The following is a 25,145-nucleotide window of genomic DNA, read 5'->3' as shown; positions in this document are numbered from 1 at the left end:
GAAGCAGAGCTTGCGCTCTTTTCCTTCTTGGTGTCGATTTAGTTGGCATTTTAGTTGGTGAAAAAGGCACAATGCAGTCCATGTTTGTAATCCATGGACTGCCAATGAACATTGACATCAGGAGACAACAGGTACATTGAGGACCTTAAGGAACACATTAAGGAGCATATGGACCATTTTAGTGTCTTGTTCCAAAGTAAAGGCTAATACCCCATCATTCATAACAAAAATGGGGGATGCACATGCATGTTACGAACTCGCCCCGTCGGTTCCGAACTGCCGGGGCTTGATGGAACCCTGAGGCAGGAGAGGAGATGCGGTGGAGAGGAACAATGACAGCACCCGCTCCCAGCGGGGAAAGCTACGGCTCTCACGGAGCCGGGAGGAGAACTCGCTCACACTGAGCGGAGGAGTTGGCACTGCAGCCAACGTGCATCCAGCACACAGCTGCGACCTCGTCGCGCTGATAAAACCCTCGGTAACCCTTCACACAGACACCTGGCCGCAACCGGCAGACCTGGTCGCAGGGAAAACAGGAGAGAAAAGACCCCAAATGCATGGCCCAACACAGAGTTTACATTTAACAGTAAAGGTTTATTTAAATACAACAAAAACTCACTGCACAGCAGGATTTAGTTCAAACACAAAGGAAGGAAACTAAAGATCACTGCAGTGCAGGTAACAGTCTACTAAGGACACTAGAATGCTCCATACACTATGGGCAAAACCTAAACATGAACACAAAACATTAACTCAAGACAACTAAGAACAAATCCACAGCACTATCCAACAGGCTAACTAAACACGCTTCGTACCACGGGCAAGATCCTAAACATGATACATAAACGCAAGACACTTACAGACCTTCAGGAGACAGAACATCAAATGAAACCAAAGGAACTCCACTTCTTAAACTCTCCTCTCTTTAACCGGTAGAATTGGTGTAGCTTTCAAACTATGCGCGCGTACACACCAACAATGTCTCAACACAAGGACATGCCTTAAATACAAACAAAACAGGTGGGTCAACTAATTAGACAGGAAGTGAACTCAGGACAAGACCCACACTAAAACCCAGGTGCGCCTCTAGCAGCGCGGAGGCTGATTGTCATAAGTAGTCCCTAACTAACCAGCATAAGGTGTATAGATGAGCTGTCTAAACAAAATGCCCACTGTGGCCTGCATGTAAGCCTCGCTTTCTTGGACTTGGCTCTGCCCCTGTTCTCTCTTCCATCCGCAAGGACCTGGAGGTTTGTCACCCCTTAAGACAGCCTGGAACAAGGCAGGAAAGCCTGATCACCCATCTACTCAAAAGGAAATGTTCTTTTCCTGTTGTGATCACGCTAAGTGTATGATGATCACGATAATGTGACTATACTACTGATATAACCCTTCATGCATTCAAAAGTTGGACAGTTGCTGCAAGCTGCGGTTTTGCCCTCTGAACCTCACATTGTTTTTGGCACACACACTGCAGATTATGAAAAAAAGCTATAAAAAGTGGCTACAACACTCGCTGTGTGGAAAAAGTAGCTGGAGCAGCCCTGGATAGGCAAGGAGAGGTTGCAGCAGGGCCATGACACCCTGAAATCTAATCTCATAGTGGCCGGTCAAGCATGAGACCTGCGAGTGCTTCCAAACACGTGCGTTCCATTCAAAGATCTCAGGCAAACAAAGTCTCTATGCTGCTGATGCCATCTCTCACACAGTAATCTCAGGTAACAAGCACACACATAGACAGACAAACACATTATATTATAATAAGTTATGATTTGCTGATTTACAAATGGTATGGTGACATTGGAGGTAATATTATTTGTTTAATAAAGTGATCATAACTTAATTGGTCATGATTACTTCTATATGGTTTTGCAGAGCTGGTAATTTGAGTTAGGCTATGGTACAAGTTCACCCTTCAGTTTATCAATGTAATATAAATACAACTGAGACTGTATTCTAAATTGGTTATTGGTCTCAATGGTAACAAGGTGGTGCTCCTTAAATGTATTAATTATTCATTAATTAAATTATGAATTAATAATAATCATAATTAAGTGTTTCACTTACCAACCTATAAACAATTGTCATAGATAGTTATAAATATTTAAGCCAATTACCATAATGTAATGTGACCCAAGAGTATATATAACTAGAAACTCCAATTAAAAAAATCCTAATCCAAATTATTATAATTTTTGCTAACTGCAAACTCCTTACACTAATCCCTACTCTTGTTTAAATTATGACTTCAAATATTAATATTTCAATTAACTTTACTTTTGTTGACGTCGCTACAATTTCAAAGATTAGCAATGAACTGTATTATGTCACCAAATATGTTTTAATATATGATGAAACTGAACAACAACTATCTTTATTGTTTTATACATGTAAATGAAGCAACAATTATATCAGTAACTTTGAGCAACTTTGAGCATTTGTAAGAACATTTGTTAACTTTGCTTGTTGCATCATATGAAGGACACAGTGCTGCCTGTGTCGACAGTTGGCTTCAAACAGCTTGTTACGTCGGTGACATTTTATGGGCTTGTTTATTTAATCTAAATGGTCAGGGCACAGTAACACAAATGACAATGAACACTGACACTTAGTTAATGATACATTTTAGACTAAAGCATCATCAGCAAAAATGGGCTTTAAAAGGAGGCCTCTGGGTGGTAGTCAGTCACATCCACCAGCCATGAGGGTGCTTGTGCTAGCTCTGACTGTGGCCCTTGTGGGTGAGTGAGCCTTTGCAAATTCATTCTTAGAGTAAAAAAAAACTTGACTTAATTCTTTCTTATAACTTATAGTATATAACTATAAGTTATATACTATAAGCTATATACTATAAGTATTTATACAACTATAACTTATAATGAGTCCTAATCATATTTTATTTAACCATGATGTTAAAAAAGAGAACTGTTATTTTGCTGTTCTACAAAGCTTAAACTAACTTTTTTTTTTCTCATATCTAGCGGGAAACCAGGTCAACCTAGGTAAGATTTGAACACTCTGAAATTATCCTCCATAGTTACCATAATTAAAATGTTGAATTACTGTACATCTCTGAAATGTCCACTACTCATTGTATTTCAATGCTATTGCAGCCCCTGAGTTTGCTACTGGAAAGACCTATGTGTTCAAATATGAAGCAGAACTCATGGGCGGCCTGCCTGAAGAGGGTCTGGCTCGAGCCGGAGTCAAGGTTCGAAGCAAAGTCTTAGTCAGTGCGGTGGCTGCCAACACCTTCGTTGCCAAGGTAAATCTGGACCATGTAGTAAATGGGACACAAAAAAGGAAGGAGCATCTGAGACAGTTTCGTTCATTTAACTTCCCATTTCATTAAAACAGTTGTTTTTTTTCTTGCAGCTTTTAGACCCTGAGCTCTTTGAGTACAGCGGCATCTGGCCCAAAGACTCTTTCACCCCAGCCTCTAAGCTCACCTCAGCCCTGTCCGCTCAGCTCTTGACACCCATCAAGTTTGAGTATAATAACGGAGATGTGGGTAAAGTGTTTGCACCCGCTGGTGTCTCTGAGACTGTGCTCAATATCTACAAGGCAGTCTTCAACATCTTTCAACTCACCATCAAGAAAACCCAAAATGTCTACGAGCTGCAGGAGGTATGAGCCCTTTCCATTTTCTGCCAACAATGTGCTGCGATATGTGAACTGAATCTGGGCGTTTGTGAACTAGCACGGAGCCCAGGGTGTGTGCAAAACCCACTACGTCATCAGCCAGGACGTCAAAGCCGACCGTATCTATCTGGCCAAGACCAAGGACATGGGTCACTGCCAGGACCGAGTATTCAAAGACATCGGACTGGGTTACACTGAGGAGTGTCCTGAGTGCCACGCTGTAAGCGCAACTGTCATGACACCACTGGTCCTTTTTTGCAGTTTACTCATAGATGTGGTGAAGTAACACAGAGTGGGTGTGGTTATTTCTGCAGACAGAAAAGGTCATGCAGGGAGCCGCTGCCTTCAAATACGTCATGAAGCCAGAGGGCACAGGTGCTATGATCTTGGAAGCATCTGCTACAGAGATTATTCAGTTCTCACCTTTCAACACCGTGAAAGGCGCTGCCCAGATGGAGGCCAAGTATGTGATTACATGTGCGATCAACAGCATGAAGTGTCCCTCTGTAGATTAACTGATATTAATATTAATAAACAGGCAGTTCTTGAAATTTGTGGAGATCCAGAATGCCCCTCTGCAGCCTGCTGCTACTGAATATGTCCACCGTGGGTCCCTCGAGTACAAGTTTAGCACTGAGCTCCTCCAGACACCTGTCCAGCTTTTGAAGATTAGAAATGTTGAGGCTCAGGTAAGTTCCTTCGCTGAGGGATATTTGATGAATCCTACAAGTAAGAACTGAGGATGACACATAACACCTTCTGCTTCCTGCCAGGCCATTGAGATCCTGAACCATTTGGTAGCCAACAATGTGGCCAAGGCCCATGAAGATGCCCCTCTGAAGTTCATCGAGCTCATCCAGCTGCTGCGTGCAGCCAAATACGAAAACATTGAAGCTCTCTGGTCTCAGTTCAGAGCTAGACCCGACCACAGGTATGAGCACGCACACTGGAGAGAAAAACCAAGGTCTAAAAAATCATGAATAAGGTTACGATAAAGCATGTCTCTGTACCCATAGACACTGGATCCTGAACGCCGTCCCAGCCATTGGTACCAGTGCTGCTTTGAAATTCATCAAGGCCAAGTTCATAGCTGGTGAGATGACCGCTGCTGAAGCTGCTCAGGCTCTGGTGGCAGGTGTGCACATGGTGACTGCCGACATGGAAGCCATTAAGATTGCTGAGGTTAGTCCACATTAACTTTTGTTGTTTGATTTGGACTGTGTTTGAACACAGGCTCACATTCACCGCTTGATTTTCACCATTCCTCAGACGCTGGCTATGAACAGCAAGTTCCAAGCAAACCCATTCCTACGCGAGATTGCCCTGCTGGGTTACGGCACCCTGGTGGCTAAAAACTGTGCAGAGGACCCAGCTTGCCCAGACGATCTTGTCAAGGTTTGGAAAATGTATTTTAAAACACTGATTTTACTTATGAAACTCCAGGCATTAACACTTATATTCTCCAACAGCCCATCCATGACCTCGCCATCCAGGCTGTTTCTAAGTCTGAGTTTAAGGAGGTTACTCTTGCACTGAAAGCTCTGGGTAACGCTGGACACCCTGCTAGCATCAAGACCATCATCAAGCTCCTGCCTAGCTTCGGCAGCGCTGCCGCAGCCAACTTGCCAGTCAAGATTCAGCTTGAAGCTGTTCTGGCACTGAGGAACATTGCAAAGAGAGAGCCCAAGATGGTGAGACTACTGTTTTTTAATTTCGTCCACTAGTAGAAGTCGGTAGAATTGATGCTGATCCTTATATGGCACTTTGTGTGAATCAGATCCAGGAAATAGCTGTTCAGGCCTTCATGGACAGGACTCTCCACCCAGAGGTCCGAGTTGCCGCTGCTGCCGTGATGTTTGAGACTAAGCTGCCCATGGGTCTACTGGCCACTGTTGCTGAAGCTGTCAAGAAAGAACCTAATATGCAGGTTGCAAGCTTCGTCTACTCCACCATAAAGGCCATGACCAGGAACACTGCCCCTGACTTTGCTTCTGTGTAAGAACTTGCAGAATTCAAATTAAATTAAACATTGTCCTCTGTATTAGCTAGAAAAGAAAACAATATATAACATGGTTTCATTCTCAGTGCTGCAGCCTGCAACGTCGCTTTGAGGATCTTAGGAGCCAAATTTGCAAGACAGACCGCTGGCTTCAGTGGCGCTTTCCATATTAGCACCTACAACCGTATGAGATTACTGTAAAATCTTACTATCAGCAATTGCAAATAAATCATATGTTCTGATCACTGTCGTCATCTCCCTGCAGACTACTGGCTGACGGGTGCAGCTGCCTCTGCCTTCTTTGTCAACAACGGTGCATCCTTGATGCCACGAACCATAGTCGCCAAAGCTAGCGCCTATTTCGCTGCAGCTCGCGCTGACGTTGCTGAGGTGTGATTATTTCCTAGATTTACCAAACTTAAAAGATCAGAGTCCTTTGATGACTTCATTCCTTTATAATATGGCTCCCAAATGGAGTCCAGAGAAATCTAACGGTACTGACCCATCATGTGGAACTGTCCTTGTTTCAGTTTGGACTGAGAACTGATGGGATCCAGGAAGCCCTCCTGAAAATCCCAGCCGCTGCTGAAGATGCTGACAGGATCACCAAGATGAAACAAGTCATGAAGGCTGTAAGTTCTCTGGCTCATTCTCATACTGCCCCTTTATACTGCGTATAGATGTAGAGTAATAGTGTGAAATTGACCGTCCTCTGCAGATTTACGAGTGGAGGGCTCATCCAACAAGCCAACCCATGGCCTCCGCATATGTGAAGCTCTTTGGGCAGGAAGTTGCCTTTGCTAACATCGACAAAGCCATTCTGGATCAGATTATTGAGGTACAGCCTGTTCTCCACAGTAAAAATGTTCCAAGCCAAAGAATGTGTCCTGTAAACTCTCTTATGTTCTCAGCTGTTCACCGGACCTGCAGTTCATGCTTATGGCAAACAGGCTCTGGATGCTCTGCTGGCTGGTTTCAAATTGAATTTTGCTAAACCCATGCTGGTAGCTGAGACCCGTCGTGTCTTCCCCACTGTTGTCGGTCTGCCCATGGAGCTGAGCTTTTACACTGCAGCAGTGGCTGCAGCAACCTTTGAAGGTAATTGACACATGTTTAGCTTAAGTGACTGAAAAGAAACATTCTCAGTGATACTAAGAATCTGTTTTTTTAAACAGCCAAGGCCACAGTGACGCCACCTTTGGCTGGTAACTTCCATCCTGCCCAGCTTCTGAAGGCTGACATTAACCTGAGGGCTGCAATTTCTCCAAGGTAAACTCATTTACTAACTTTACTATAATGATCCAAACCTTTAATTCAGATATCTCACCCATGTTTGTCTTCTCTCCTTTGCAGCGTGTCTATGCACACATATGCTGTTATGGGTGTGAATACCGCTTTCATCCAAGCTGCTGTTGTCGCAAGAGCCAGAGTTAAAACTATCATCCCTGCAAAAATAGAAGCCAGGCTCGATGTGATGAAGGGCAGCTTCAAGTTCCAGTTCTTCCCCGTCCAGGGCGTCGATAAGATTGCATCTGTAGCGTACGTACCCATCGCTATCGTGTGCTACAGTATCTATCATCCGGTCTAGAGCTTCTTTTCTTAATCCATTGCATTCCTTTGACCAACAGTTTTGAGACCTTTGCTGTTGCGAGAAATGTGGAAGAGCTTGATGCTGCCAAAGTCACACCAATGATTCCAGCTGAATTTCAGGTGTCCAGGGCATCTTTTGCTTCTAGAATGGCAGCAGCTGAGGCTGCGGCTGGTGCCTTGGTGGGTCTGAGCTACTGACGTCCTTTTCTGAGCCTGACTTAAAGATTATGTTATGTAGTTCATAATCATGTAGTGATCTGTGCTATATTAATACAGTCATCTGAAGTCGTCCCTGATGACCTTCCAAGGAACATCATCAACAGAGTGAGATCCAAGGCGTATGCGAAGAAAAAGTGTGCCGCATTCGATACCTTTGGAATCAAGGCTTGTGCCGAGATTGAGTCTTACAACGCCGCCTTCATCAGAGACTGCCCACTCTACTACATAATCGGAAAGCACACCGTTGCAGTTGAGATTGCTCCAGGCAAGCCAAATGTGTCCAATAAAGTCAGCGATGAGATCAAATGTATAGAAGGTTTCTAAAAAATTAAATTGTCTAATTTCAGTTTCTGGACCAGTCATTGAGAAGATTGAAGTTGAGATTCAAGTCGGAGACAAAGCAGCAGAAAAGATCGTCAGAATCATCAACATCAGTGCCGAAGATGAGCTCCTTGAGGACAAGACCGTCCTGATGAAACTCAAGAAGATCCTGGTTCCCGGCCTGAAGAACAGCACCAATCTACAAAGCTCCAGCAGCTCCAGCAGGTCCAGCAGGTCCAGCAGGTCTAGCAGCTCCAGCTCCAGCAGCTCCAGCTCTAGCAGCTCTAGCTCCAGCAGCTCTAGCTCCAGCAGCTCCAGTTCTTCATCTTCCTCATCATCTGGATCTTCCTCCTCCTCTGCTCGCCGCAAGAGCAGGATAGTCGCTGCTGCTGCTCCCAACAGCAAGGCAAGGAAGTCACAGCGCTCCTCCAGCTCTTCTTCCAGCAGCTCCTCTAGCTCTTCTTCTAGCAGCTCCTCCAGCAACTCCTCCAGCAGCTCCTCCAGCAGGTCGAGCAGGAGCTCCTCTGCCCGTGCCAGCCGACGCACCTCCAGGTCCAGCTCGTCCAGCTCTGCCAGTGCCGCAATCAGGGTGAGACTCAGATTCATTAAAGTAGGTGTCACTTAAATTCATGTACAGGCTTTAAACTAGAAACTTTTTGTTGCAGAATGAAGGGTATGACATGACCTTTACCAAGGGCCACATCCACCAGGTAAACCTCAGCTGTTGTGTTTTAACAAGTACAGTCACAGCTACATCAACCAAAACAGACCATGTATTTGAATACAGACTAAAAGCATGTGTTTCTGTCTGCAGCATGGATCCGCAGCCGGTGCCAGCAAGAGCAGCGCCTTCAGCTTCGAAAACATGATCAACAAAGTGAGTACGACCTGGAGCTTTACCACAGTGTCTGACCCGTCATTCGTTATTCATTACATGTGTGCTTTCAGGCCAAGTACCTTGCCAACACTGTCGCTCCTGCTGCGGCCATCATCATCCGTGTTGTGAGAGCTGACCACAAGGTCCAGGGATACCAGATTGCAGCTTACTACGACCAAGCCACCGCAAGAATGCAGCTCATTGTTGCAAGGCTGGCTGAGGCCGACAAGTGGAGAATCTGTGCCGATGCAGCCATGCTGAGCTACCACAAGCTGATGGTGAAGAATTAGACCTTGGTGGCACAAAACTTCACATCAGTATTAGATGGCAGGGGTTTAACTCTGATGTCCCTTTTCTTAGGCCAGGATTGCCTGGGGTGCTGAATGCAAGCAGTACTCAACAGAGATCACAGCTGAAACTGGATCAGTGGGTGCAGAACCTGCATTCCGTCTGAAAATGACATGGGACAAACTTCCAAAGAAGATGAAGCACTACGCTAAGATGTAACTTCTTATATATACAGTTATTCAAATGTTGACCTTCTTTGCATTATGAATATAAGATAACCTTAACCTCCGTTTGGTTTTAGGATTTACAAGTACATTGCCCTTTTGGCCGACAACACCGGTGCATCCCTGGCAAAGATCAAGAATGCTCGTAATCAGATCAGACTGACTGCTGCTGTTGTTGATGCTGCAAAACTGGACCTTGTGCTGAAAACACCAAGGGTATAATTTCATTGCTCGTTATTATTCACACAAATGAAATCTCTACCACTCGGGCTGTCTTTAATTGATGTAATGTTGCAGCGCACCGTGTACAAGCTTGGATTGAATCTCCCCGTCGCTCTCCCTTTGGGAAACACTGCTCAGGAGTTGGCTCCATACGAGGAAAACTGGGCTGAGAAGCTCGTCCATTTGTTTACTAAGGCTAATGCAGGTGAAAATATAAAAACAATGCAAATCGTCATAGCTGATTACAGTGAACTGTGAGGATATTGACTTTCACATTGATTTCAATCCAGCTGAGTGCTCCGTGCTCAACGACAAGGTGAGGACTTTTAACAACAGGAAATTCAAGAACGACATGCCTCACTCTTGCTACCAGATTTTGGCTCAGGATTGCACCCCAGAGCTCAAATTCCTGGTTCTGCTGAAGAGGGATCATGCACAGGAACTTAACCAGATCAATGTGAAGATTGCAAACCTGTAAGCTCAACAGCATTCATGTCTAAGTTGTGGGAATTGTACAAAAGACGAAGTATTACACCTAACAACCTTGACAGCAACTCTAATAGTTCTACATTTTTGCAACAGCGACGTTGACCTGTATCCAAGAGACAACAAGATCATGGTGAGAGTCAATGGAGTACAAATCCCTGTTTCCAACCTCCCATATCAACATCCCTCAGGTTTGTATATTTTCAGCAGATGTTTACCCACCATGATAGAATTTCTTCACTAAAAAAAACACACAAAATATTTTTGTTCATATTAGGCAAAATCCAGATCAGAAGGAGCGGTGAGGGTATTGCTCTGCATGCTCCAAGACATGGTCTTCAGGAGGTCTACTTGGATTTGAATTCTCTGAAGGTAATCATGAGTGACTTTAACCTTCTAACATTTAACTACATGCTGGCGCCCGCAGTCTTCGTTACCAACAGATTCTCTGACTTTACACAGGTTAAAGTTGCCGACTGGATGAAAGAAAAGACCTGTGGCCTTTGTGGAAAGGCCGACGGTGAAACCATGGAGGAGTACCGCACACCCAGCAAACGCCTGAGCACGAACGGAGTCAGCTACTCTCATTCCTGGGTTCTCCCCGGAAAGAGCTGCCGTGACAACTCTGGTAACCCTCACAGCCCTATTTAGATCATCTTCTATCAGAATCTTATTGTGCTAAGATTAAAAGCCTAATTTTTAAACTTTCCCAGAATGTTTTATGAAGCTTGAATCTGTGAAGCTGGAGAAACAGGTGACCCTCCATGGCCAGGAGTCCAAATGCTACTCTGTTGAGCCCGTCCTGCGCTGTCTGCCTGGATGCATGTCAGTGAGGACCTCCAGAGTCAACGTCGGCTTCCACTGCGTGCCTGCTGGTACGTCTGAGCCACAGCCACTCTACAAAACTGAATTACGCTGCTTGTGTACTGAGGCTAATGGCTAATTTTACTCTGTCTACTGTTGCAGATTCCCACTTGAGCCGCTCTGAGCGTCTGAGCAACATCTATGAGAAGAGCATTGACTTGATAGAATCAGCAGAAGCTCACGTGGCCTGTCGCTGCACCGCTCAATGTGCTTGATCCCCTGCCTTCAGTGTTGTTATGTTCCATTATCTGTTTCATGCAAGTATTCTTAATTACTCTGTGTGAACTGTAAACTTTAATAAAATACACAAGCATTTGAAGCAACTGTTGTCTGAAATTCATTACAAAAAACACGATGCATTTAACAAAGCTGCGTTAAAACAAACTTGTTCTGAATGCTGAAGGAATCGATTATCCCTTAAACCGACACAACATACATACATACACAGAATTCCTTAAACCAACAACCATCCAAAGACGAAAACAGTCCAAAAACCCCTCACTTTCAGAAACAAACTAGGTTAAATTTAATGTAATTTACAGTCATAAACTCTAAATAATGGGCGCCGCTACGGGGGGATTCTAAGGCCCATGAACTTTGGGGGCCCACAGTGACCAAGTTTATTAATAATATTACTAGCTGTAATCTGTGAATATATCAAATATCAAATTTAAATCACAGTAACCTCCATTTTTTTCTGCCTCTCCGGTCAAATTACATTACCCTCCACCCATGTACATCATGGCTCTGTCGAGCTGCATCCCAGACTCCCTGCTGAGTTATCCTTGCTGTCAATGAAGTATTAATAGGGCCATCAGAAACTAAGACAAAGGTTTAACACAGAGCGAGAGAGAAGTGCTAACAAATAAATAGGAATTTGTTTATAGAAAGGTTTATTTACTCACGGAGCTGCCTTTACAGTGTAATATTAGCGCTGCTTTCATAGCCGACATTTTGTGTACTGTCCTCGCATTAGTGCACTATGGTATGTGCTGCTCACAGCCAGCGAACAGAATAAAAAAATGAAGAGTACATAAAAGGTGTTTTTTTTCATGCGTTATATTACAAGATTTTTAACATGAGCTGCTACAGTTTTTCCGTCTTACTGCTGAAGCTAGCTTACAAACGGGGAAATCACGTCAAAGATGTGCTATTTAACGAAAGCGGTAGGAGCGCTCACTCGAACTACTTTCCAAGATCCAAGTGCGGAGTGCTCACCCTGACAGGTTTACTGAATCAATCTTTGAATACTTTTCCTCCTCACCTGAAAGGCATCAAATTCGAATTCAATAGCGAAAGTTTTTCACTATTTTTGTGAAAATTAATGTATTTTTCACTGAATACTAATTGTGGTCAAAACAAATAGTTTTGCAGCTAGATTCAGACTTACAATCTTGGTATCAGCAGCATCCCACTCTAACCAACTACACCAACCAGCCATGGTAAGAAGGAGTGGTGAGTGGTTAACTAAAGTTGAGGGCCAAAACTCAAACATTTTCATAGAGTCCACCATTACTAGTAGCGCTCCTCCCACACGTCCCTGCACGTGCAAAATTCACTTTTGAACATTCTGACTCCCTGGTTCATGTTAAGACACTCCTGGTGTGTTAGAAGTACTCTCCCTACTTATTTCACATTTTACGAGTTTATCCAATCCGGTTCAAGAACCATCGGTTTCAAATTTACCAGACTGTGTACGTATGCATTCTTTTAACCACTCACAGAACCAGCTTCGGTCCTGGACCCCTCAATGTACCTGCAACATTGCGTTTTAGTCACTCGCTGTGCACTCTAGCATAGTAGGTGGTGGTAATGCACCCTTCAGTTGGTTGCCACCTGCTATTTAAAAGAAAAAAGAAGAAGAAGAAGAAGAAGTCACTCACGGGGACACTAACTGACATGGGGCCATTAGGGTTCAGAAAGTGCTCCGTTGTTGGTTGTTCCTACCAGCATCGCAGCCTTCTCATTTTACTAGCGGAGCAAGAAAGGAGAACTTTTATTGTAAATGGAGCGGTGCTGGCACCGCTGCCTAAATGCTTGTTCATGTGTGGGCACCATTTCACCTCCAGCTGCTTTGAAAACAAGGGTATATTAATTATTGGCCTTGAGGTTGAAGAAGGGCTCTGTTCCTACAAGACGTGATCTATTTGCTGCTTTCCCAAACATAAGTCCATGCTTGATATTTATTTAATGTATGTACTCCAGAGGCTTCTTTGTTTATAATCTAGCTCCCCTCCTGTGTAAGGAATGCTAATGGCTAGAACAGTTGATGCTAACAGCTATAGATAGATACAGTGTTGCAAGGTGCTGCCATGCAATTTGGATGAGTCCAAGCCTCTCCAGCATTCGTCCGGTTCGAATCATGTGATATATGGTACTGAGGTCATTCACTCAGCTCACATTTTAGGTGCTAGCGCCATGTTAGCCGCTAGCGAGATGCTAGCGCAGTGTTAGCAGCAAGCGCTAGCCCTCCGCATGACGTTCAGTACCACTTGGGTTTGGCTGCAACAGTAAGTTGTGAGAGTCAGCTGTGTTTCTAATTACTATCGAGCCTGTCGTGTGTATGTCGTAGCCCAAGTAGACCTGTGAATTTGGGTTATGGAAAGTTCTATCAAAGTCTAACATGTATGTTGTTGCTATGTTCTTGTACGTGTTTCTTATCTAGTCAGCTAGCTGTAAATGTAACAATGTTTTTTTTTATATAGACTGGCGCCTTCCAGCTACCGAAGAGTTGTTGCTCACCTCAGGAGCAAATGTATGTACATTTAACAGCAGTATTATAATTTGTTGGCCAATAGGCAGTTTTATTGCACAGAGATTTTGGATTTTACATTTGAGTAGTTGTAGTATTCATAATCGGATCTATATTATTGTCCATATATTTACTCTGTGTGCAGTTGGTCAACCTTTTTTGATATTTTAGTCTGTTGATGGGTAATTTATAATTTGTAATTCTTGTGTTATGGTGCAGATTATGTGGAAAACCTGATGGAGACCATCTTCAATAAAGTCCTGCTGGACCCAGGTTGCTATATGGAGGACCTTGTGAACATCCCTGTCCCACTGGCAGAATGAGCAGAATTTGAGCAGCAGAAAGGAGGTCAGCTGCACTGCTTCCGATCAAAAGTCTTCCAAAACGTGATGAGCACAACAAAGATCCTCACATCTCCCCAGGCAACTGCCCATTACTGTACCTGTTCCACTCCAGAAACTATGCTAGTTCTATATTAGCACTTGATATGTCACACACCTTAATAAAGGCAATTAAAAATATATTAGGTCAATATGTATATAGAACCAAAGCTAGGTTTCTAAACCAGAGTTCCCAGGTACAGTAGGTTATGCAGTGATTAACCTGTAAATAGTAAAATGTTCTAAAATTGTTTTTGAAATTCTATGATACAAATTTATTTTATGCATGTGTAATTGTCCATAGTTTGTCTGATATACTATATATTAAATGTGTTCTGTAATAAATACATATTCAAACATACAGGCTCCAGTCCTGGTATCATCAACCATACATGACAGTAGTTGATCGAACTTTTAATATTAAATACCACTTTTATTAATACTTTAATAAAGGTATTAAACACATGCAATATCTTGACAGCAATAGTTGCTGTCACACCATGCCTCTGTAGGCTTTCACCGTTCCCACATTAGCACTTAATTACAGACAAATAAGGCAAAAAATAAGCTGCAGCTAAAGACTCCATTAGGGAGAAATTATTTTGACACAGCAGCAGCACGAGAAAGAAAAAAACGTGTAAAAATGAGTAGAAAAAGTAGAAAAATTAAAAAAACCTATACTTACACTTCCTAAATTGTGGAACTATAGTATTTCTTAAAGGACACCACAAAACTAAAGAAAGTAGACAATAAAAGACATTTTATGTCATTCTTTAAATGGCAAAAACACACAGTAGATACAGTAGACACATTTATATAAATGTGGGGATTGGACTATAAACATAACTGAATATGCTGTTTCATAATGTTAGTCCTTGCTACTGTACCTTACAGTGAACAGCTACCAATTATCCTAAAGGCCACATTCAGTTAGTTTGAGAGGTTGGACTAATTGCACACTGGGTGGTTGGGAAGGCCAGGGTTGGCTATTGTAAAGTCTACGCTACACATTTAAAACAACTATTATTTAAACTGTGGTGTTAAGAATAATAGTTAAGTTGTTTTATCAGATTCCATAAGAGAACATTAGAGAAAAAAAATGCTCAGCATTACGCACTGTATGAATAGATAAGTGTACACTGAAATATTTAAATTTCATGTTAGTTGGTAATTCTTTGTTGTTCTTTGTTGGTAATTTACTTGGAAATGTATTTTTTTGTTGTTTCTGCTTTTGCATATAATATATAAAAATAGATTAGGTTCTAATGAATCAATTATTTGCTAGGACGGGATAGAAGTGATTGAGTGTGACTAAGCTATGCACAGGAACACCCGACAGACAACAAGCTCTTCTGGACTCACTCACAGGACTTGACTTATTTATACTTATTTAACAGTAAGACCACTTCGTAGATGTGCACATGTAGGGTTCCCCACCTACATTCCACACAGAAAACCACATGGGCAACCCAGGAATCAAACCCAGGACCCTCCTGCTGTGAGGCTGCTAACCAATTTTTATATTTATTGTTTTTTATTATTACTTAAAGAGGACTTAAAGTAAGTTTTAGAGCATGCATGACTTTTTCAGCAAACCTGAATTGACTTATACGTGTATATCTACAGTAACTGTAACCTAAGTGAGTATTTCCAATAAACATACAAAGCTGCCAACATCCATAGCTTCTGGAACTGTGTTTCGCTGATGATGAGTAACAAAGGTGAAATGAGGAAAAATACCATTTAGCAATGAAATGTCATGACATGGTCACCTTCACCACCAAATAAAGAGAGCAAACAGCATTAGTTGCAGCGCTGCATGAACTTTGAAACTATATGTCAGAAGGCTGATGGACAAAACATGAAGGGTAAAAATTAAATTAAATATAATCAATGTTTAATTAAACATATGTGCCTTATTCCGCTTTACTTTTATTCAAACCTTTTAATTTTGTCCAAATTTCTTTTAAAAAGCTAAAAAAACTTTACTTAGGATATTTCTTTAGTGAATTTTGATCAAACTTAATTGATGTGTCTCATAACAACACAGTAATGTACATAACATTCAATGAGTTCAATGAGTTCTTTTTCATGTACTGTTTCAGATAAAGTCACAGTTAATTATAAAACATTACACCTAACTTTGACTTGCCAATTTGCAGAGAACAAGGTCAGGTGGCCCTAACTTGTCCTTGTCTGACACATGTTGTCATCTGGACCAAACTAAGGTTGTCTGGAATCTTCAGTTGCTTCATTAATGCTGACTGGCCTTTGTCAGCACCAAATCTTCCTATAAAAAGGCAGCTTGTCCCTACAGACACTCACAACCTCATCAGCAATGAGGGCGGTTGTGCTTGTCCTGGCCCTTGTGGGTAAGTGCAGTTTTTGTGTTCATGTTCTGAATATTTTTATCTTGTCTAGATGCAGCTTTAAAGACTATTAAAATAAACGGCTGTAACTTGCATTGATGTGTGAGGTTTTAAACCTTACTTTGTAAAGTGCCTTGAGATAACTTTGTTGTGATTTGGCGCTATATAAATAAAATTGAAATTGAATTGAATTACCCCTTTAGTCATTAAACTATAAAGTCAATGCATCATTTTACACAAAAACGTTTTAGTTTTATGATTTAGCAGATTAGAATTAGAATTAGATTAGATAAGAATTACCCTTCAGAGAGTAAAGCGAAGGAAAGATTAGGATTTAATGGAAATTGCTTCTGTTCATTTTTCCAGGCATCTGTAGCAAACAGCCCACTGTGCACAGGTATGTACAATAAACTCACTTAACTTTTCAATTTCAAAAAACTATAAAACTATAGTAAAACTATATTCACTTTAACACTAACTATATCTGTACATGGACCTCATTTAACCTCATTTAATATATATATAATATAATTTTAATTATAAATAATAAAATAATAAAATAAATAATATAAAAATTATAAATAAAATAATTTAACATTAGAATTTTAAGAATTTACTTCAATTATTTGTTATTTGTTTGTTATTTGTAATTATTTGTTTCTTTTCAGTTCAATTGTCAGTGGTCATTCTAATAATTTAGGTAAGTTCAGGACTTACATTTACTGTACATGATTAAATTATTATGTTCTCCAACTGACCACAACTAAATTAAATAATTTAACAAAACAGTTATGACAAACAGTTTATCACCTCTGACTAACTAACTGTCTTTCCAGTTCCCATATTCGCTGCTGGTAAGACCTACGTGTACAAGTATGAGGCATTGCTTCTTGGAGGCCTGCCAGAGGAAGCTCTGGCAAAAGCTGGACTCAAAGTCAGCAGCAAAGTTCACATCAGTGCCGCAGAACACAATGTGTACATGCTGAAGGTAAAGGCTAAATCGTATGCAGAGAGACATGTCTACATTTTCACAACACAAAGCGCCTTGTAATAAATCATATTCTGACACTGCAGCTTGTGGAACCTGAGCTCTATGAGTTTAGCGGTGTCTGGCCAAAAGATCCTTTAGCTCCAGCAACCAAGCTGACTTCAGCCCTGGCAGCTCAGCTCAAGACTCCCATCAAGTTTGAGTACGCCAACGGCATTGTGGGAAAAGTGTTCGCCCCTGAGGGCATCTCAACCACAGTGCTAAACATGCACAGAGGCATCCTGAACATCCTGCAGCTTAACATTAAAAAGACACAGAACATCTATGAGTTGCAAGAGGTCTGTGCAAAGTCTAACAGTACTATTTAGAAATCCAGGAAGTTAGGTTCTAAGGAACTGTGGTCTGTGGCCTTTTTCACAGACTGGAGCTCAGGGCGTGTGCAAGACCATCTATGCCATCACTGAAGATGAAAAGGCAAAACACATTCTTCTGACAAAGACAAGGGACCTGAACCACTGCCAGGAAAAAATCATGAAGGACATGGGCCTTGCATATGCTGAGAAATGTGTAAAGTGCCAGCAGGTAGATCCAAACCCATTCCTTAGCCACTTTGTGTCAATACACCTGGATAATTCTGCTTGATTAATCAACTATGTGGTTTCACACAGGACTCCAAGAACCTGAGAGGAGCCACAGCATACAGCTACATCTTGAAGTCCGTCGCTAACAATGTTCAGATCCTGGAGGCAACCGTCAATGAGCTGATCCAGTTCTCACCCTTCAGCGAGCTGAACGGAGCAACTCAGATGGAGACAAAGTATGCTGAAACAAACTATGTTGTTTTGGATGTGAGCATTTACCAGGCCACAAATTGATTATTTTTGTCACTGATTTCAAGGCAATCCCTAGTGTTCCTTGAAACCCGAGCGGCCAGAATTGTACCTGCTGAGGCTGAGTATCGTCACCGTGGATCTCTCAAGTACGAGTTTTCCACTGAGCTTCTCCAGACACCCATTCACCTTATGAAGATCAACAATGCCCAGGCTCAGGTACTGTATCTTAATGGGTTGCTTTGAAAGCTCAGTAGTATCAAGAACATTAACGCGTGGCATCTAACGTCTTTATTGAGGGTACATTGATGTGTCCTTAGATTGTGGAGACTCTGAATCACCTGGTTAGGTACAATGAGGAGAAGGTACACGACGACGCCCCTCTGAAGTTTGTGGAGCTCGTTCAGCTGTTGCGCGTCACCCGGTTTGAAGACCTAGAAATGCTTTGGGGTCGCTACAAAAGCAAACCTGCTCATAGGTGAGGTTTTGCCTGAACATTTGAAACATTTGACCACCACAAAGACGCTCACTCCCTTTTTAATATTTAGACAGTGGCTGTTAGATGCGGTTCCTGCCATTGGAACCCATGTCGCTCTGAGATTCATCAAGGAAAAGGTCCTGGCCAACGAGTTGACTGCTGCTGAAGCAACTCAGGCTTTGATTGCATCTGTTCATATGGTGACTGCAGACGCTGAAGCCATCAAGCTGGTCAAAGTGAGTAGACAGTTACGCAAGTTACGTCGTTATGAGTATGCATGAAGGTGAGACATGTCACACTGTTGATCTCTTGCAGGCTCTGGCAGTCGACAGTAAAATATTGGAGAACCCAGTGCTGCGTAAGATCGTCCTGCTTGGATACGGTACAATGATCTTCAAACACTGTGCTGAGGAGGACGCCTGTCCTGCCAACCTTATAAAGGTGATTTAACATTACTCAAAGTCCTCTGCACATTTATTACTGTTTATTACTGTAGCTCTTTCACATGACAAGGTGATCTTACTGTATCCCTTTCCTTCTTTCCTCAGCCCATCCAGGAACTTCTTGCGGAAGCAGTCGCTAAGGGTGAGACTGAGGACATCAGTCTGCTCCTCAAGGTTCTGGGTAACGCTGGTCATCCCAGCAGCCTTAAGTCAATCACCAAGGTTCTGCCCATACATGGCACAGCAGCCACATCTCTGCCCACAAGAGTCCACGTTGATGCCATCTTGGCTTTGAGGAACCTTGCCAAGAGGGAGCCCAGAATGGTGAACTCCCAACACCAAACAGTAGACGAAACCATTTAAATCTTTTTGAAACTTTTACTGAGTTTACTTTCTCTTAAATTAGACCCAGGAACTGGCTCTTCAGCTCTACATGGATAAGTCTCTTCCCTCAGAGCTTCGTATGCTCGCATGTATAGTGGTGTTTGAGACAAGGCCCCCGATGGGCCTGGTGACAACTCTCGCCAACATTGTGAAGACAGAGCGGAATTTGCAGGTCGCTGGCTTCACATACTCTCACATGAAGTCCCTGACCAGGAGCACTGCTGTCATCCACGCCTCAGTGTAGGAGCACTCTCTGATCCCTCTTTGTAAATCGGTTCATTTACATGAACTTATGTCTACTGTGCTGTTTTTCCCAGTGCTGCAGCCTGCAACGTTGCTGTCAAAATCCTGAGCCCAAGGCTGGAAAGACTGAGCTTGCGATACAGCAAAGCCATCTACACGGACGTCTACAACAGTAAGGCCAGAGTCAAACCTGGGTGGTGTACTCAGTAGCACTACACTGAACAAACCTCTAACCACAGCTCATGAACATTTTCAGGTCCCTTGATGCTCGGTGCCGCTGCTAGTGCTTTCTACATTAACGATGCTGCCACCCTCCTGCCCAAATCTATCGTGACTAAGATAAGTGCCAGCCTTGCAGGAGCTGAAGCTGATGTCTTGGAGGTAAAGGAAACACCTTTATGTTGCAGCGACATTTAATTTCTAATCTGAAAGAGTCTCTTTTAACATGTTTGATTTTTTTTTTAGCTTGGAGTGAGAGCTGAGGGACTCCAGGAGGCTCTTCTGAAAAACCCTGCGCTCACTGAAAGTGCTGACCGGGTCACCAAGATGAAGCGTGTCATCAAAGCTGTAAGGAATGAACCACTGAGTAATAGAAAAGTAATGAAGACGTGACGTCACCTGGGGGAAGAGTCATATCTCGTGTTTCCACTATCCACAGTTCACAGAGTGGAGGTCTCTGGCCTCCAGAAAGCCTCTGGCCTCTGTCTACGTCAAGTTCTTGGGACAAGAAATTGCCTTTGCCAACATTGACAAAGCCTGGTTTGAGCAAGCAGTTGGGGTACGATGCAAACAAAGGGACTGTAACAGGGATTTGCTTTTATTGATACTGACAATAAGCACTTCTGCTACAGCTCGCCACCCATCCTGCTGTCCGAGCGTTTGGCAGGGACGCTGTCAAAGCGCTGCTGGCTGGTTCCTCCTTTCACTTTGCCAAGCCTGTGCTGGCTGCTGAGGTGCGGCGCATTATGCCTACTGCTGCCGGGTTTCCTATGGAGCTCAGTCTGTCCACCGCTGCTGTGGCAGCCGCAGCTGTTCAAGGTGGGTTCAACAAAGTAGCTTCGGTTTACGCCAGTTGTTAAACTGCTAAGAGCTGACACAAGGATTTGTCGTCTTAGTTAAGGCCACCACATCCCCAGCTCTGCCAGAGAACTTCCACATCGCTCAGCTTCTGAAGACAGACGTACAGCTTGAGACTGAGATCAGACCAAGGTAGGCACAACATCTGGCACTAAAATTAAAATTGAGCTTATGGTAGGTAATTGAAAGATGTCCCCTCCTTTTAGTGTTGCTGTGAACACATATGCAGTGATGGGGGTAAACACAGCACTACTCCAGGCTGCAGTGGTTTCTAGAGTTAAGCTCACCTCCATTCTGCCCGCCAAAATTGCTGCAAGGCTTAACATCAATGACGGCAACTTTAAGATTGAAGCTCTTCCTGTTTCAGTGTCTAAGGAAATTGCTGCGGCACAGTAAGCTTTTTAAATCACTGTTATGCTAAAACAGTTTTTAGTTTATGAACCCAAATAACTAAGGTCCTTTATTTTCAACAGCATTGAGACTCTTGCTGTAGCAAGGAATGTCGAGGATCTTGCTGCTGCAAGAATTACGCCCATCGTTCCTGCCAAAGCTTTGCAGTCCGTCTCTAGGGAGCATCTCACATCCAGGATTGATACTCGTGCTTCTGACAGTTTGGTAGGGTTTAAACACAATGTCTTACTAGAAAAGTAAACTACGTAAACACTCTAATTTATACTGTATGTGTTTTTCCAGTCAACATCCTCTGAGATTCTCTCTCAGGATGAGGCAGCTGCTGTTAAGAAACTCAAAGCAGCACACTTTGAGAAGAAGTACACAGTTAAAGCTGCTGCCATTGGACTAAAAGGCTGCTTCAAGGTCGCCACCAGAAATGCCGCTTTCATTAGAAACACTGCCCTGTACAAACTGGTTGGAGGCCATTCTATTGCTCTTTCTTTAACAGCCAGTAAGTATACATAACAGAGCGAATTTCTTAGGCTACAAAGGAAGCATTGTAATGGTGATATCTAACTATACTCTCAGTTGAAGAGGAAGCAATCGAGAAACTGCAGCTGGAGATTCAACTTGGACCAAAAGCTGCAGAAAAGCTCGTGAAGCAAATCCAGCTGGGTGAAGAAGAAGAAACCACAGAGCAAAAACCAATCTTAAGGAAGCTCAGGAAACTGCTCGCACCCGGTCTGAGAAACAACACACTGTCCTCCTCATCTAGCTCCAGAAGCTCAAGCTCATCTTACGCCAGTAGAAAGGCCACTGATGCAACTGCTTCAAAGTCCAGCAGCAGCAGCAGCAGCAGCAGCAGCAGCAGCAGCAGCAGCAGCAGCAGCAGCAGTAGACACAGTAGAAGCAGCAGCAGCAGCAGTAGAAGCAGCAGCAGCAGCAGCAGAGGCAGCAGCAGCAGCAGCAGCAGCAACAGCAGTAGAAACAGTAGAAGCAGCAGCAGCAGCAACAGCAGTAGAAACAGTAGAAGCAGCAGCAGCAGCAGTAGAAGCAGTAGAAGCAGCAGCAGCAGCAGCAGCAGCAGAAGCCAAAAGCTCAAGTCCTCCAGACCCGTTAACAGGTCTTTTAGGTCTAGTTCTGCATCAAGCTTTGCATCACTCTTCAGTGCCAGCTCAAGCTCCTCTCAGTCCAGTGCTCATCACTCAAAGGTAATTACTTCCACACTGCTTTATGAACATGTCTATGTATATTTGTGTGATGTTGTATCTGATAACAATTTCTTTTTGAAACAGCAGGTTCATTATCGCAACAAGTTCCAGAGGCACGACAAAAAGCAGGTATGTTAGGATGAAGTTTAAAAACATGACTACATCTTTTACTGAGTGCACCCATGTTGCAGCGGATGATCCTCACCTTTCACCTAATCCTTTGTAGGCCCATACTTCTCAAGCTGCCGCAGCATCACCTTCCACAAGCAGAAGCAGCGCTTCAAGCTTTGAGGCCATCTACAGACAGGTAAATCCTGAAACAAATCCCTTAAATGAAGATAAAAGCACATAACATATATAACATACTGTATTTTCACCACTGGACTTGTTATTGTTTGTACACAATTTACCACAACTGATCCCACAGAACAAATTCCTTGGCGACAGAGCAGCGCCTTCTTTTGCCGTCATCTTCCGTGCTGTCAGGGCTGACAGGAAGCTGCAAGGATACCAGCTGGCTGCATACCTGGACAAACCCACTGCACGAGTTCAGGTCATTCTGGCTGCCCTCGCCGCTGATAACAACTGGAGGCTCTGTGCTGATGGACTTGTGCTGAGCAAGCACAAAGTCACAGTAAGTCGTCAGCCTGCTTACGGCGTTACTCTCATGATGCCAGATGCATTACTGCCACATCTGCTTCTATTAACAGGCCAAAGTCGCCTGGGGAGCAGAATGTAAGAAGTACAACACACTGATCACAGCTGAGACTGGCCTCGTTGGTCCAAACCCTGCAGCTCGTGTCAAGGTGGCATGGACTTCACTGCCCTCGGCCCTTAAAAACTGGGCGAAGAGGTACAACTTCATACATGTTGCTTTCAGGCTCTGCACATGTAGCGTTGACTATGTCAGATGTAATTTGTCCATTTTCTCCACAGAGTGTCTGAGTACGTTCCGTCCATGCTGGCTGGCGTCATCCAGCAAAAAGCTAAAAACAGCCCCAAGCACTTCTCCGTTACTGCAGTGGCAACAGCTGACAGAAGCCTTGATTTAATTTGTAAAACACCTAGGGTACGTGCAATCTCACTAAACATTTAGTGATATTCACTTTTTCTATTTATTTCAGCATTAAACCACAGTTTCTTAACGATGTCCATTGTTCCACAGCGCTCCATGTATAAACTGGGTTTGAGTCTTCCAATTGCTTTGCCGCTCAATGAAATCAAAGGTCTCCACCCTTCCCAGGACCTCACTAATAAAGTGTTGCAGTTGTTTTCCAAGGCTGGGGCAGGTGATGGCTAACATCTTTTAAGATACAAAGAAAAGGAAATAGCTTTGGACTGTGCGCTAACAAGCGGATTCTTTGTTGTGCAGCTGAATGCAGCTTTGACAGTCATGTGCTGACCACATTCAACAGCAGGAGGTTCAGGAATGAGATGCCCCAGTCCTGCTACCAGGTTCTGGCGAAGGATTGCACCGATGAGATGAAATTCATGGTTCTGATGAAGAAGGATCGCGCTGAACAGAACCACATCAACGTGAAGATTGCTGACATGTGCGTGTTCACTCCAAATTAGAAAAAAAGTTGGCTTGAATTTGACAAACCGGAATTAAACATGAATTTCTGTGATTTCAGTGATATTGACCTGTATCCGAAGAACAATGAAATCATTTTGAATGTTAATGGCATGAAAATACCCATTACCAGCCTGCCCTACCAGCATCCCACAGGTTTCTATATACATTCAAAATATCCATGTAAACTAACAAACTACACCACATGGTGCTAATACAGTGAATAATCTTCTTTTACAGCTGGTGTCCAGATCAGTGAAAAGGATGAGGGTATCTCCGTGAATGCTTTGAGCCATGGTCTTCATGAGGTCTACTTTGACAAGAACTCACTGAGGGTAAATCCACCATCAGCTACGGAAGATAAAGCTTTGTTGCCTTTAAGTGCAAGCACAGTCTACAGTGTTGTATTTCATCTTACAATGCAGGTGAGCGTTGTGGACTGGATGAAGGCCCAGACCTGTGGATTGTGTGGAAGGGCTGATGGGGAAGTCCGACAGGAGTACCTCATGCCTAATGGCCACTTAACCAAGAACACAGTCACCTACGCCCATTCCTGGGTTCTGCCGGCCAAGAGTTGCCGGGAAACCTCTAGTGTGACCTCTGGTGAGTCTCCAGGTTCTCTGTGGAACAGAAACACCCTCTCACCCACTTTGATATATACAATGGAATATACATTCATTCACATAGTGAATATATATATATATATTACAATAGTCACACAGCATGTCTGCAATTACTGAGTTCTGTATTTCCACTCTTACTTTACAGAGTGCCGCATGAAATTTGCGCCAGTGCTGCTGGAGAAACACAGTCACGATCAGGAATTGAGATGCCTCTCTGTTGAGCCCGTGCTGCGCTGCCTGCCTGGCTGCTCCCCTGTGAAGACCACCACCCTTACTGCTGACTTCCACTGCCAACCTAAAGGTAGGTGTGACATGCTAACCTTAAATCTGGACAAAACTGCTTCATGTCCAACTGCTGTGCTCCTTCTCGCTTACAGAGTCGGCCGTGAACCAAGCAGACCTGAGCAGCGTCTACGACCTGAGGGAAAAAACCGAGGCTCACCTCGCCTGCAGCTGCACTGCTCAGTGCGCTTGACATCACCTTTCCTGTCATGTTTTAATTTAATGTCAAATAAACTGCATCGCAAAATAACTTTTCTGAGTCGAGTTCGAGTTCACCCCACAGTTAAAACAGATCAAATGGTCAACAAGTTTTAGCAGTAGCACAACAATGATATATAAATGATATTGTTACTAAACCATCAGTATCTAAAACACAGGTGAAAATCT

General features: G+C 43.3%; 2 protein-coding genes and 1 long non-coding RNA gene across 4 annotated transcripts; all 3 read left to right on the top strand.

Annotated features, from left to right (window-relative positions):
• Window positions 1-2,635: 2,635 nt before the first annotated feature.
• LOC114854421 (vitellogenin-2-like) lies at window positions 2,636-11,056 on the top strand. Its single transcript, XM_029148779.3, has 34 exons — window positions 2,636-2,741; window positions 2,982-3,002; window positions 3,114-3,265; window positions 3,376-3,627; window positions 3,701-3,862; window positions 3,957-4,105; window positions 4,181-4,331; window positions 4,416-4,573; window positions 4,659-4,824; window positions 4,912-5,037; window positions 5,112-5,333; window positions 5,420-5,637; window positions 5,728-5,825; window positions 5,907-6,031; window positions 6,172-6,273; window positions 6,360-6,479; window positions 6,553-6,739; window positions 6,817-6,910; window positions 6,995-7,180; window positions 7,270-7,411; window positions 7,508-7,715; window positions 7,798-8,360; window positions 8,437-8,481; window positions 8,586-8,648; window positions 8,720-8,926; window positions 9,009-9,151; window positions 9,238-9,376; window positions 9,458-9,587; window positions 9,673-9,856; window positions 9,965-10,059; window positions 10,146-10,240; window positions 10,331-10,496; window positions 10,582-10,743; window positions 10,835-11,056. The coding sequence occupies exons 1-34, from the start codon at window positions 2,651-2,653 to the stop codon at window positions 10,945-10,947; spliced, it is 5,235 nt and encodes a 1,744-aa protein (XP_029004612.1). The 5' UTR covers window positions 2,636-2,650; the 3' UTR covers window positions 10,948-11,056.
• Window positions 11,057-12,406: 1,350 nt separating this feature from the next.
• LOC129603960 (uncharacterized) lies at window positions 12,407-14,752 on the top strand. Its single transcript, XR_008694410.1, has 3 exons — window positions 12,407-13,242; window positions 13,438-13,487; window positions 13,704-14,752. It is a non-coding gene; the product is annotated as an uncharacterized LOC129603960 (long non-coding RNA).
• A 1,414-nt stretch (window positions 14,753-16,166) lies between these two features.
• Window positions 16,167-25,008, top strand: LOC114854420 (vitellogenin-like). 2 transcript variants are annotated; one of them, XM_029148778.1, is made up of 35 exons: window positions 16,167-16,236; window positions 16,600-16,630; window positions 16,902-16,933; window positions 17,070-17,221; window positions 17,308-17,559; window positions 17,642-17,803; window positions 17,890-18,038; window positions 18,120-18,270; window positions 18,372-18,529; window positions 18,600-18,765; window positions 18,845-18,970; window positions 19,078-19,296; window positions 19,379-19,596; window positions 19,674-19,771; window positions 19,856-19,980; window positions 20,065-20,166; window positions 20,258-20,377; window positions 20,451-20,637; window positions 20,715-20,808; window positions 20,883-21,068; window positions 21,150-21,291; window positions 21,370-21,580; window positions 21,658-22,280; window positions 22,368-22,409; window positions 22,507-22,587; window positions 22,708-22,914; window positions 22,991-23,133; window positions 23,217-23,349; window positions 23,446-23,569; window positions 23,653-23,833; window positions 23,915-24,009; window positions 24,094-24,188; window positions 24,279-24,456; window positions 24,622-24,777; window positions 24,854-25,008. In XM_029148778.1, the coding sequence occupies exons 1-35, from the start codon at window positions 16,203-16,205 to the stop codon at window positions 24,949-24,951; spliced, it is 5,271 nt and encodes a 1,756-aa protein (XP_029004611.1). In that variant the 5' UTR covers window positions 16,167-16,202; the 3' UTR covers window positions 24,952-25,008. The 2 variants fall into 2 exon arrangements, with proteins under 2 accessions (XP_029004611.1, XP_029004610.1); XM_029148777.1 differs by having other exon boundaries at window positions 22,365-22,409.
• Window positions 25,009-25,145: the final 137 nt, after the last annotated feature.

This window comes from Betta splendens, chromosome 4 (genome assembly GCF_900634795.4).
Source record: "Betta splendens chromosome 4, fBetSpl5.4, whole genome shotgun sequence".
Taxonomy (NCBI): Eukaryota; Metazoa; Chordata; class Actinopteri; order Anabantiformes; family Osphronemidae; genus Betta; species Betta splendens.
The sequence above is the reverse complement of the archived record's forward strand: the minus strand, read 5'-3'. Positions and strand labels throughout refer to the sequence as shown.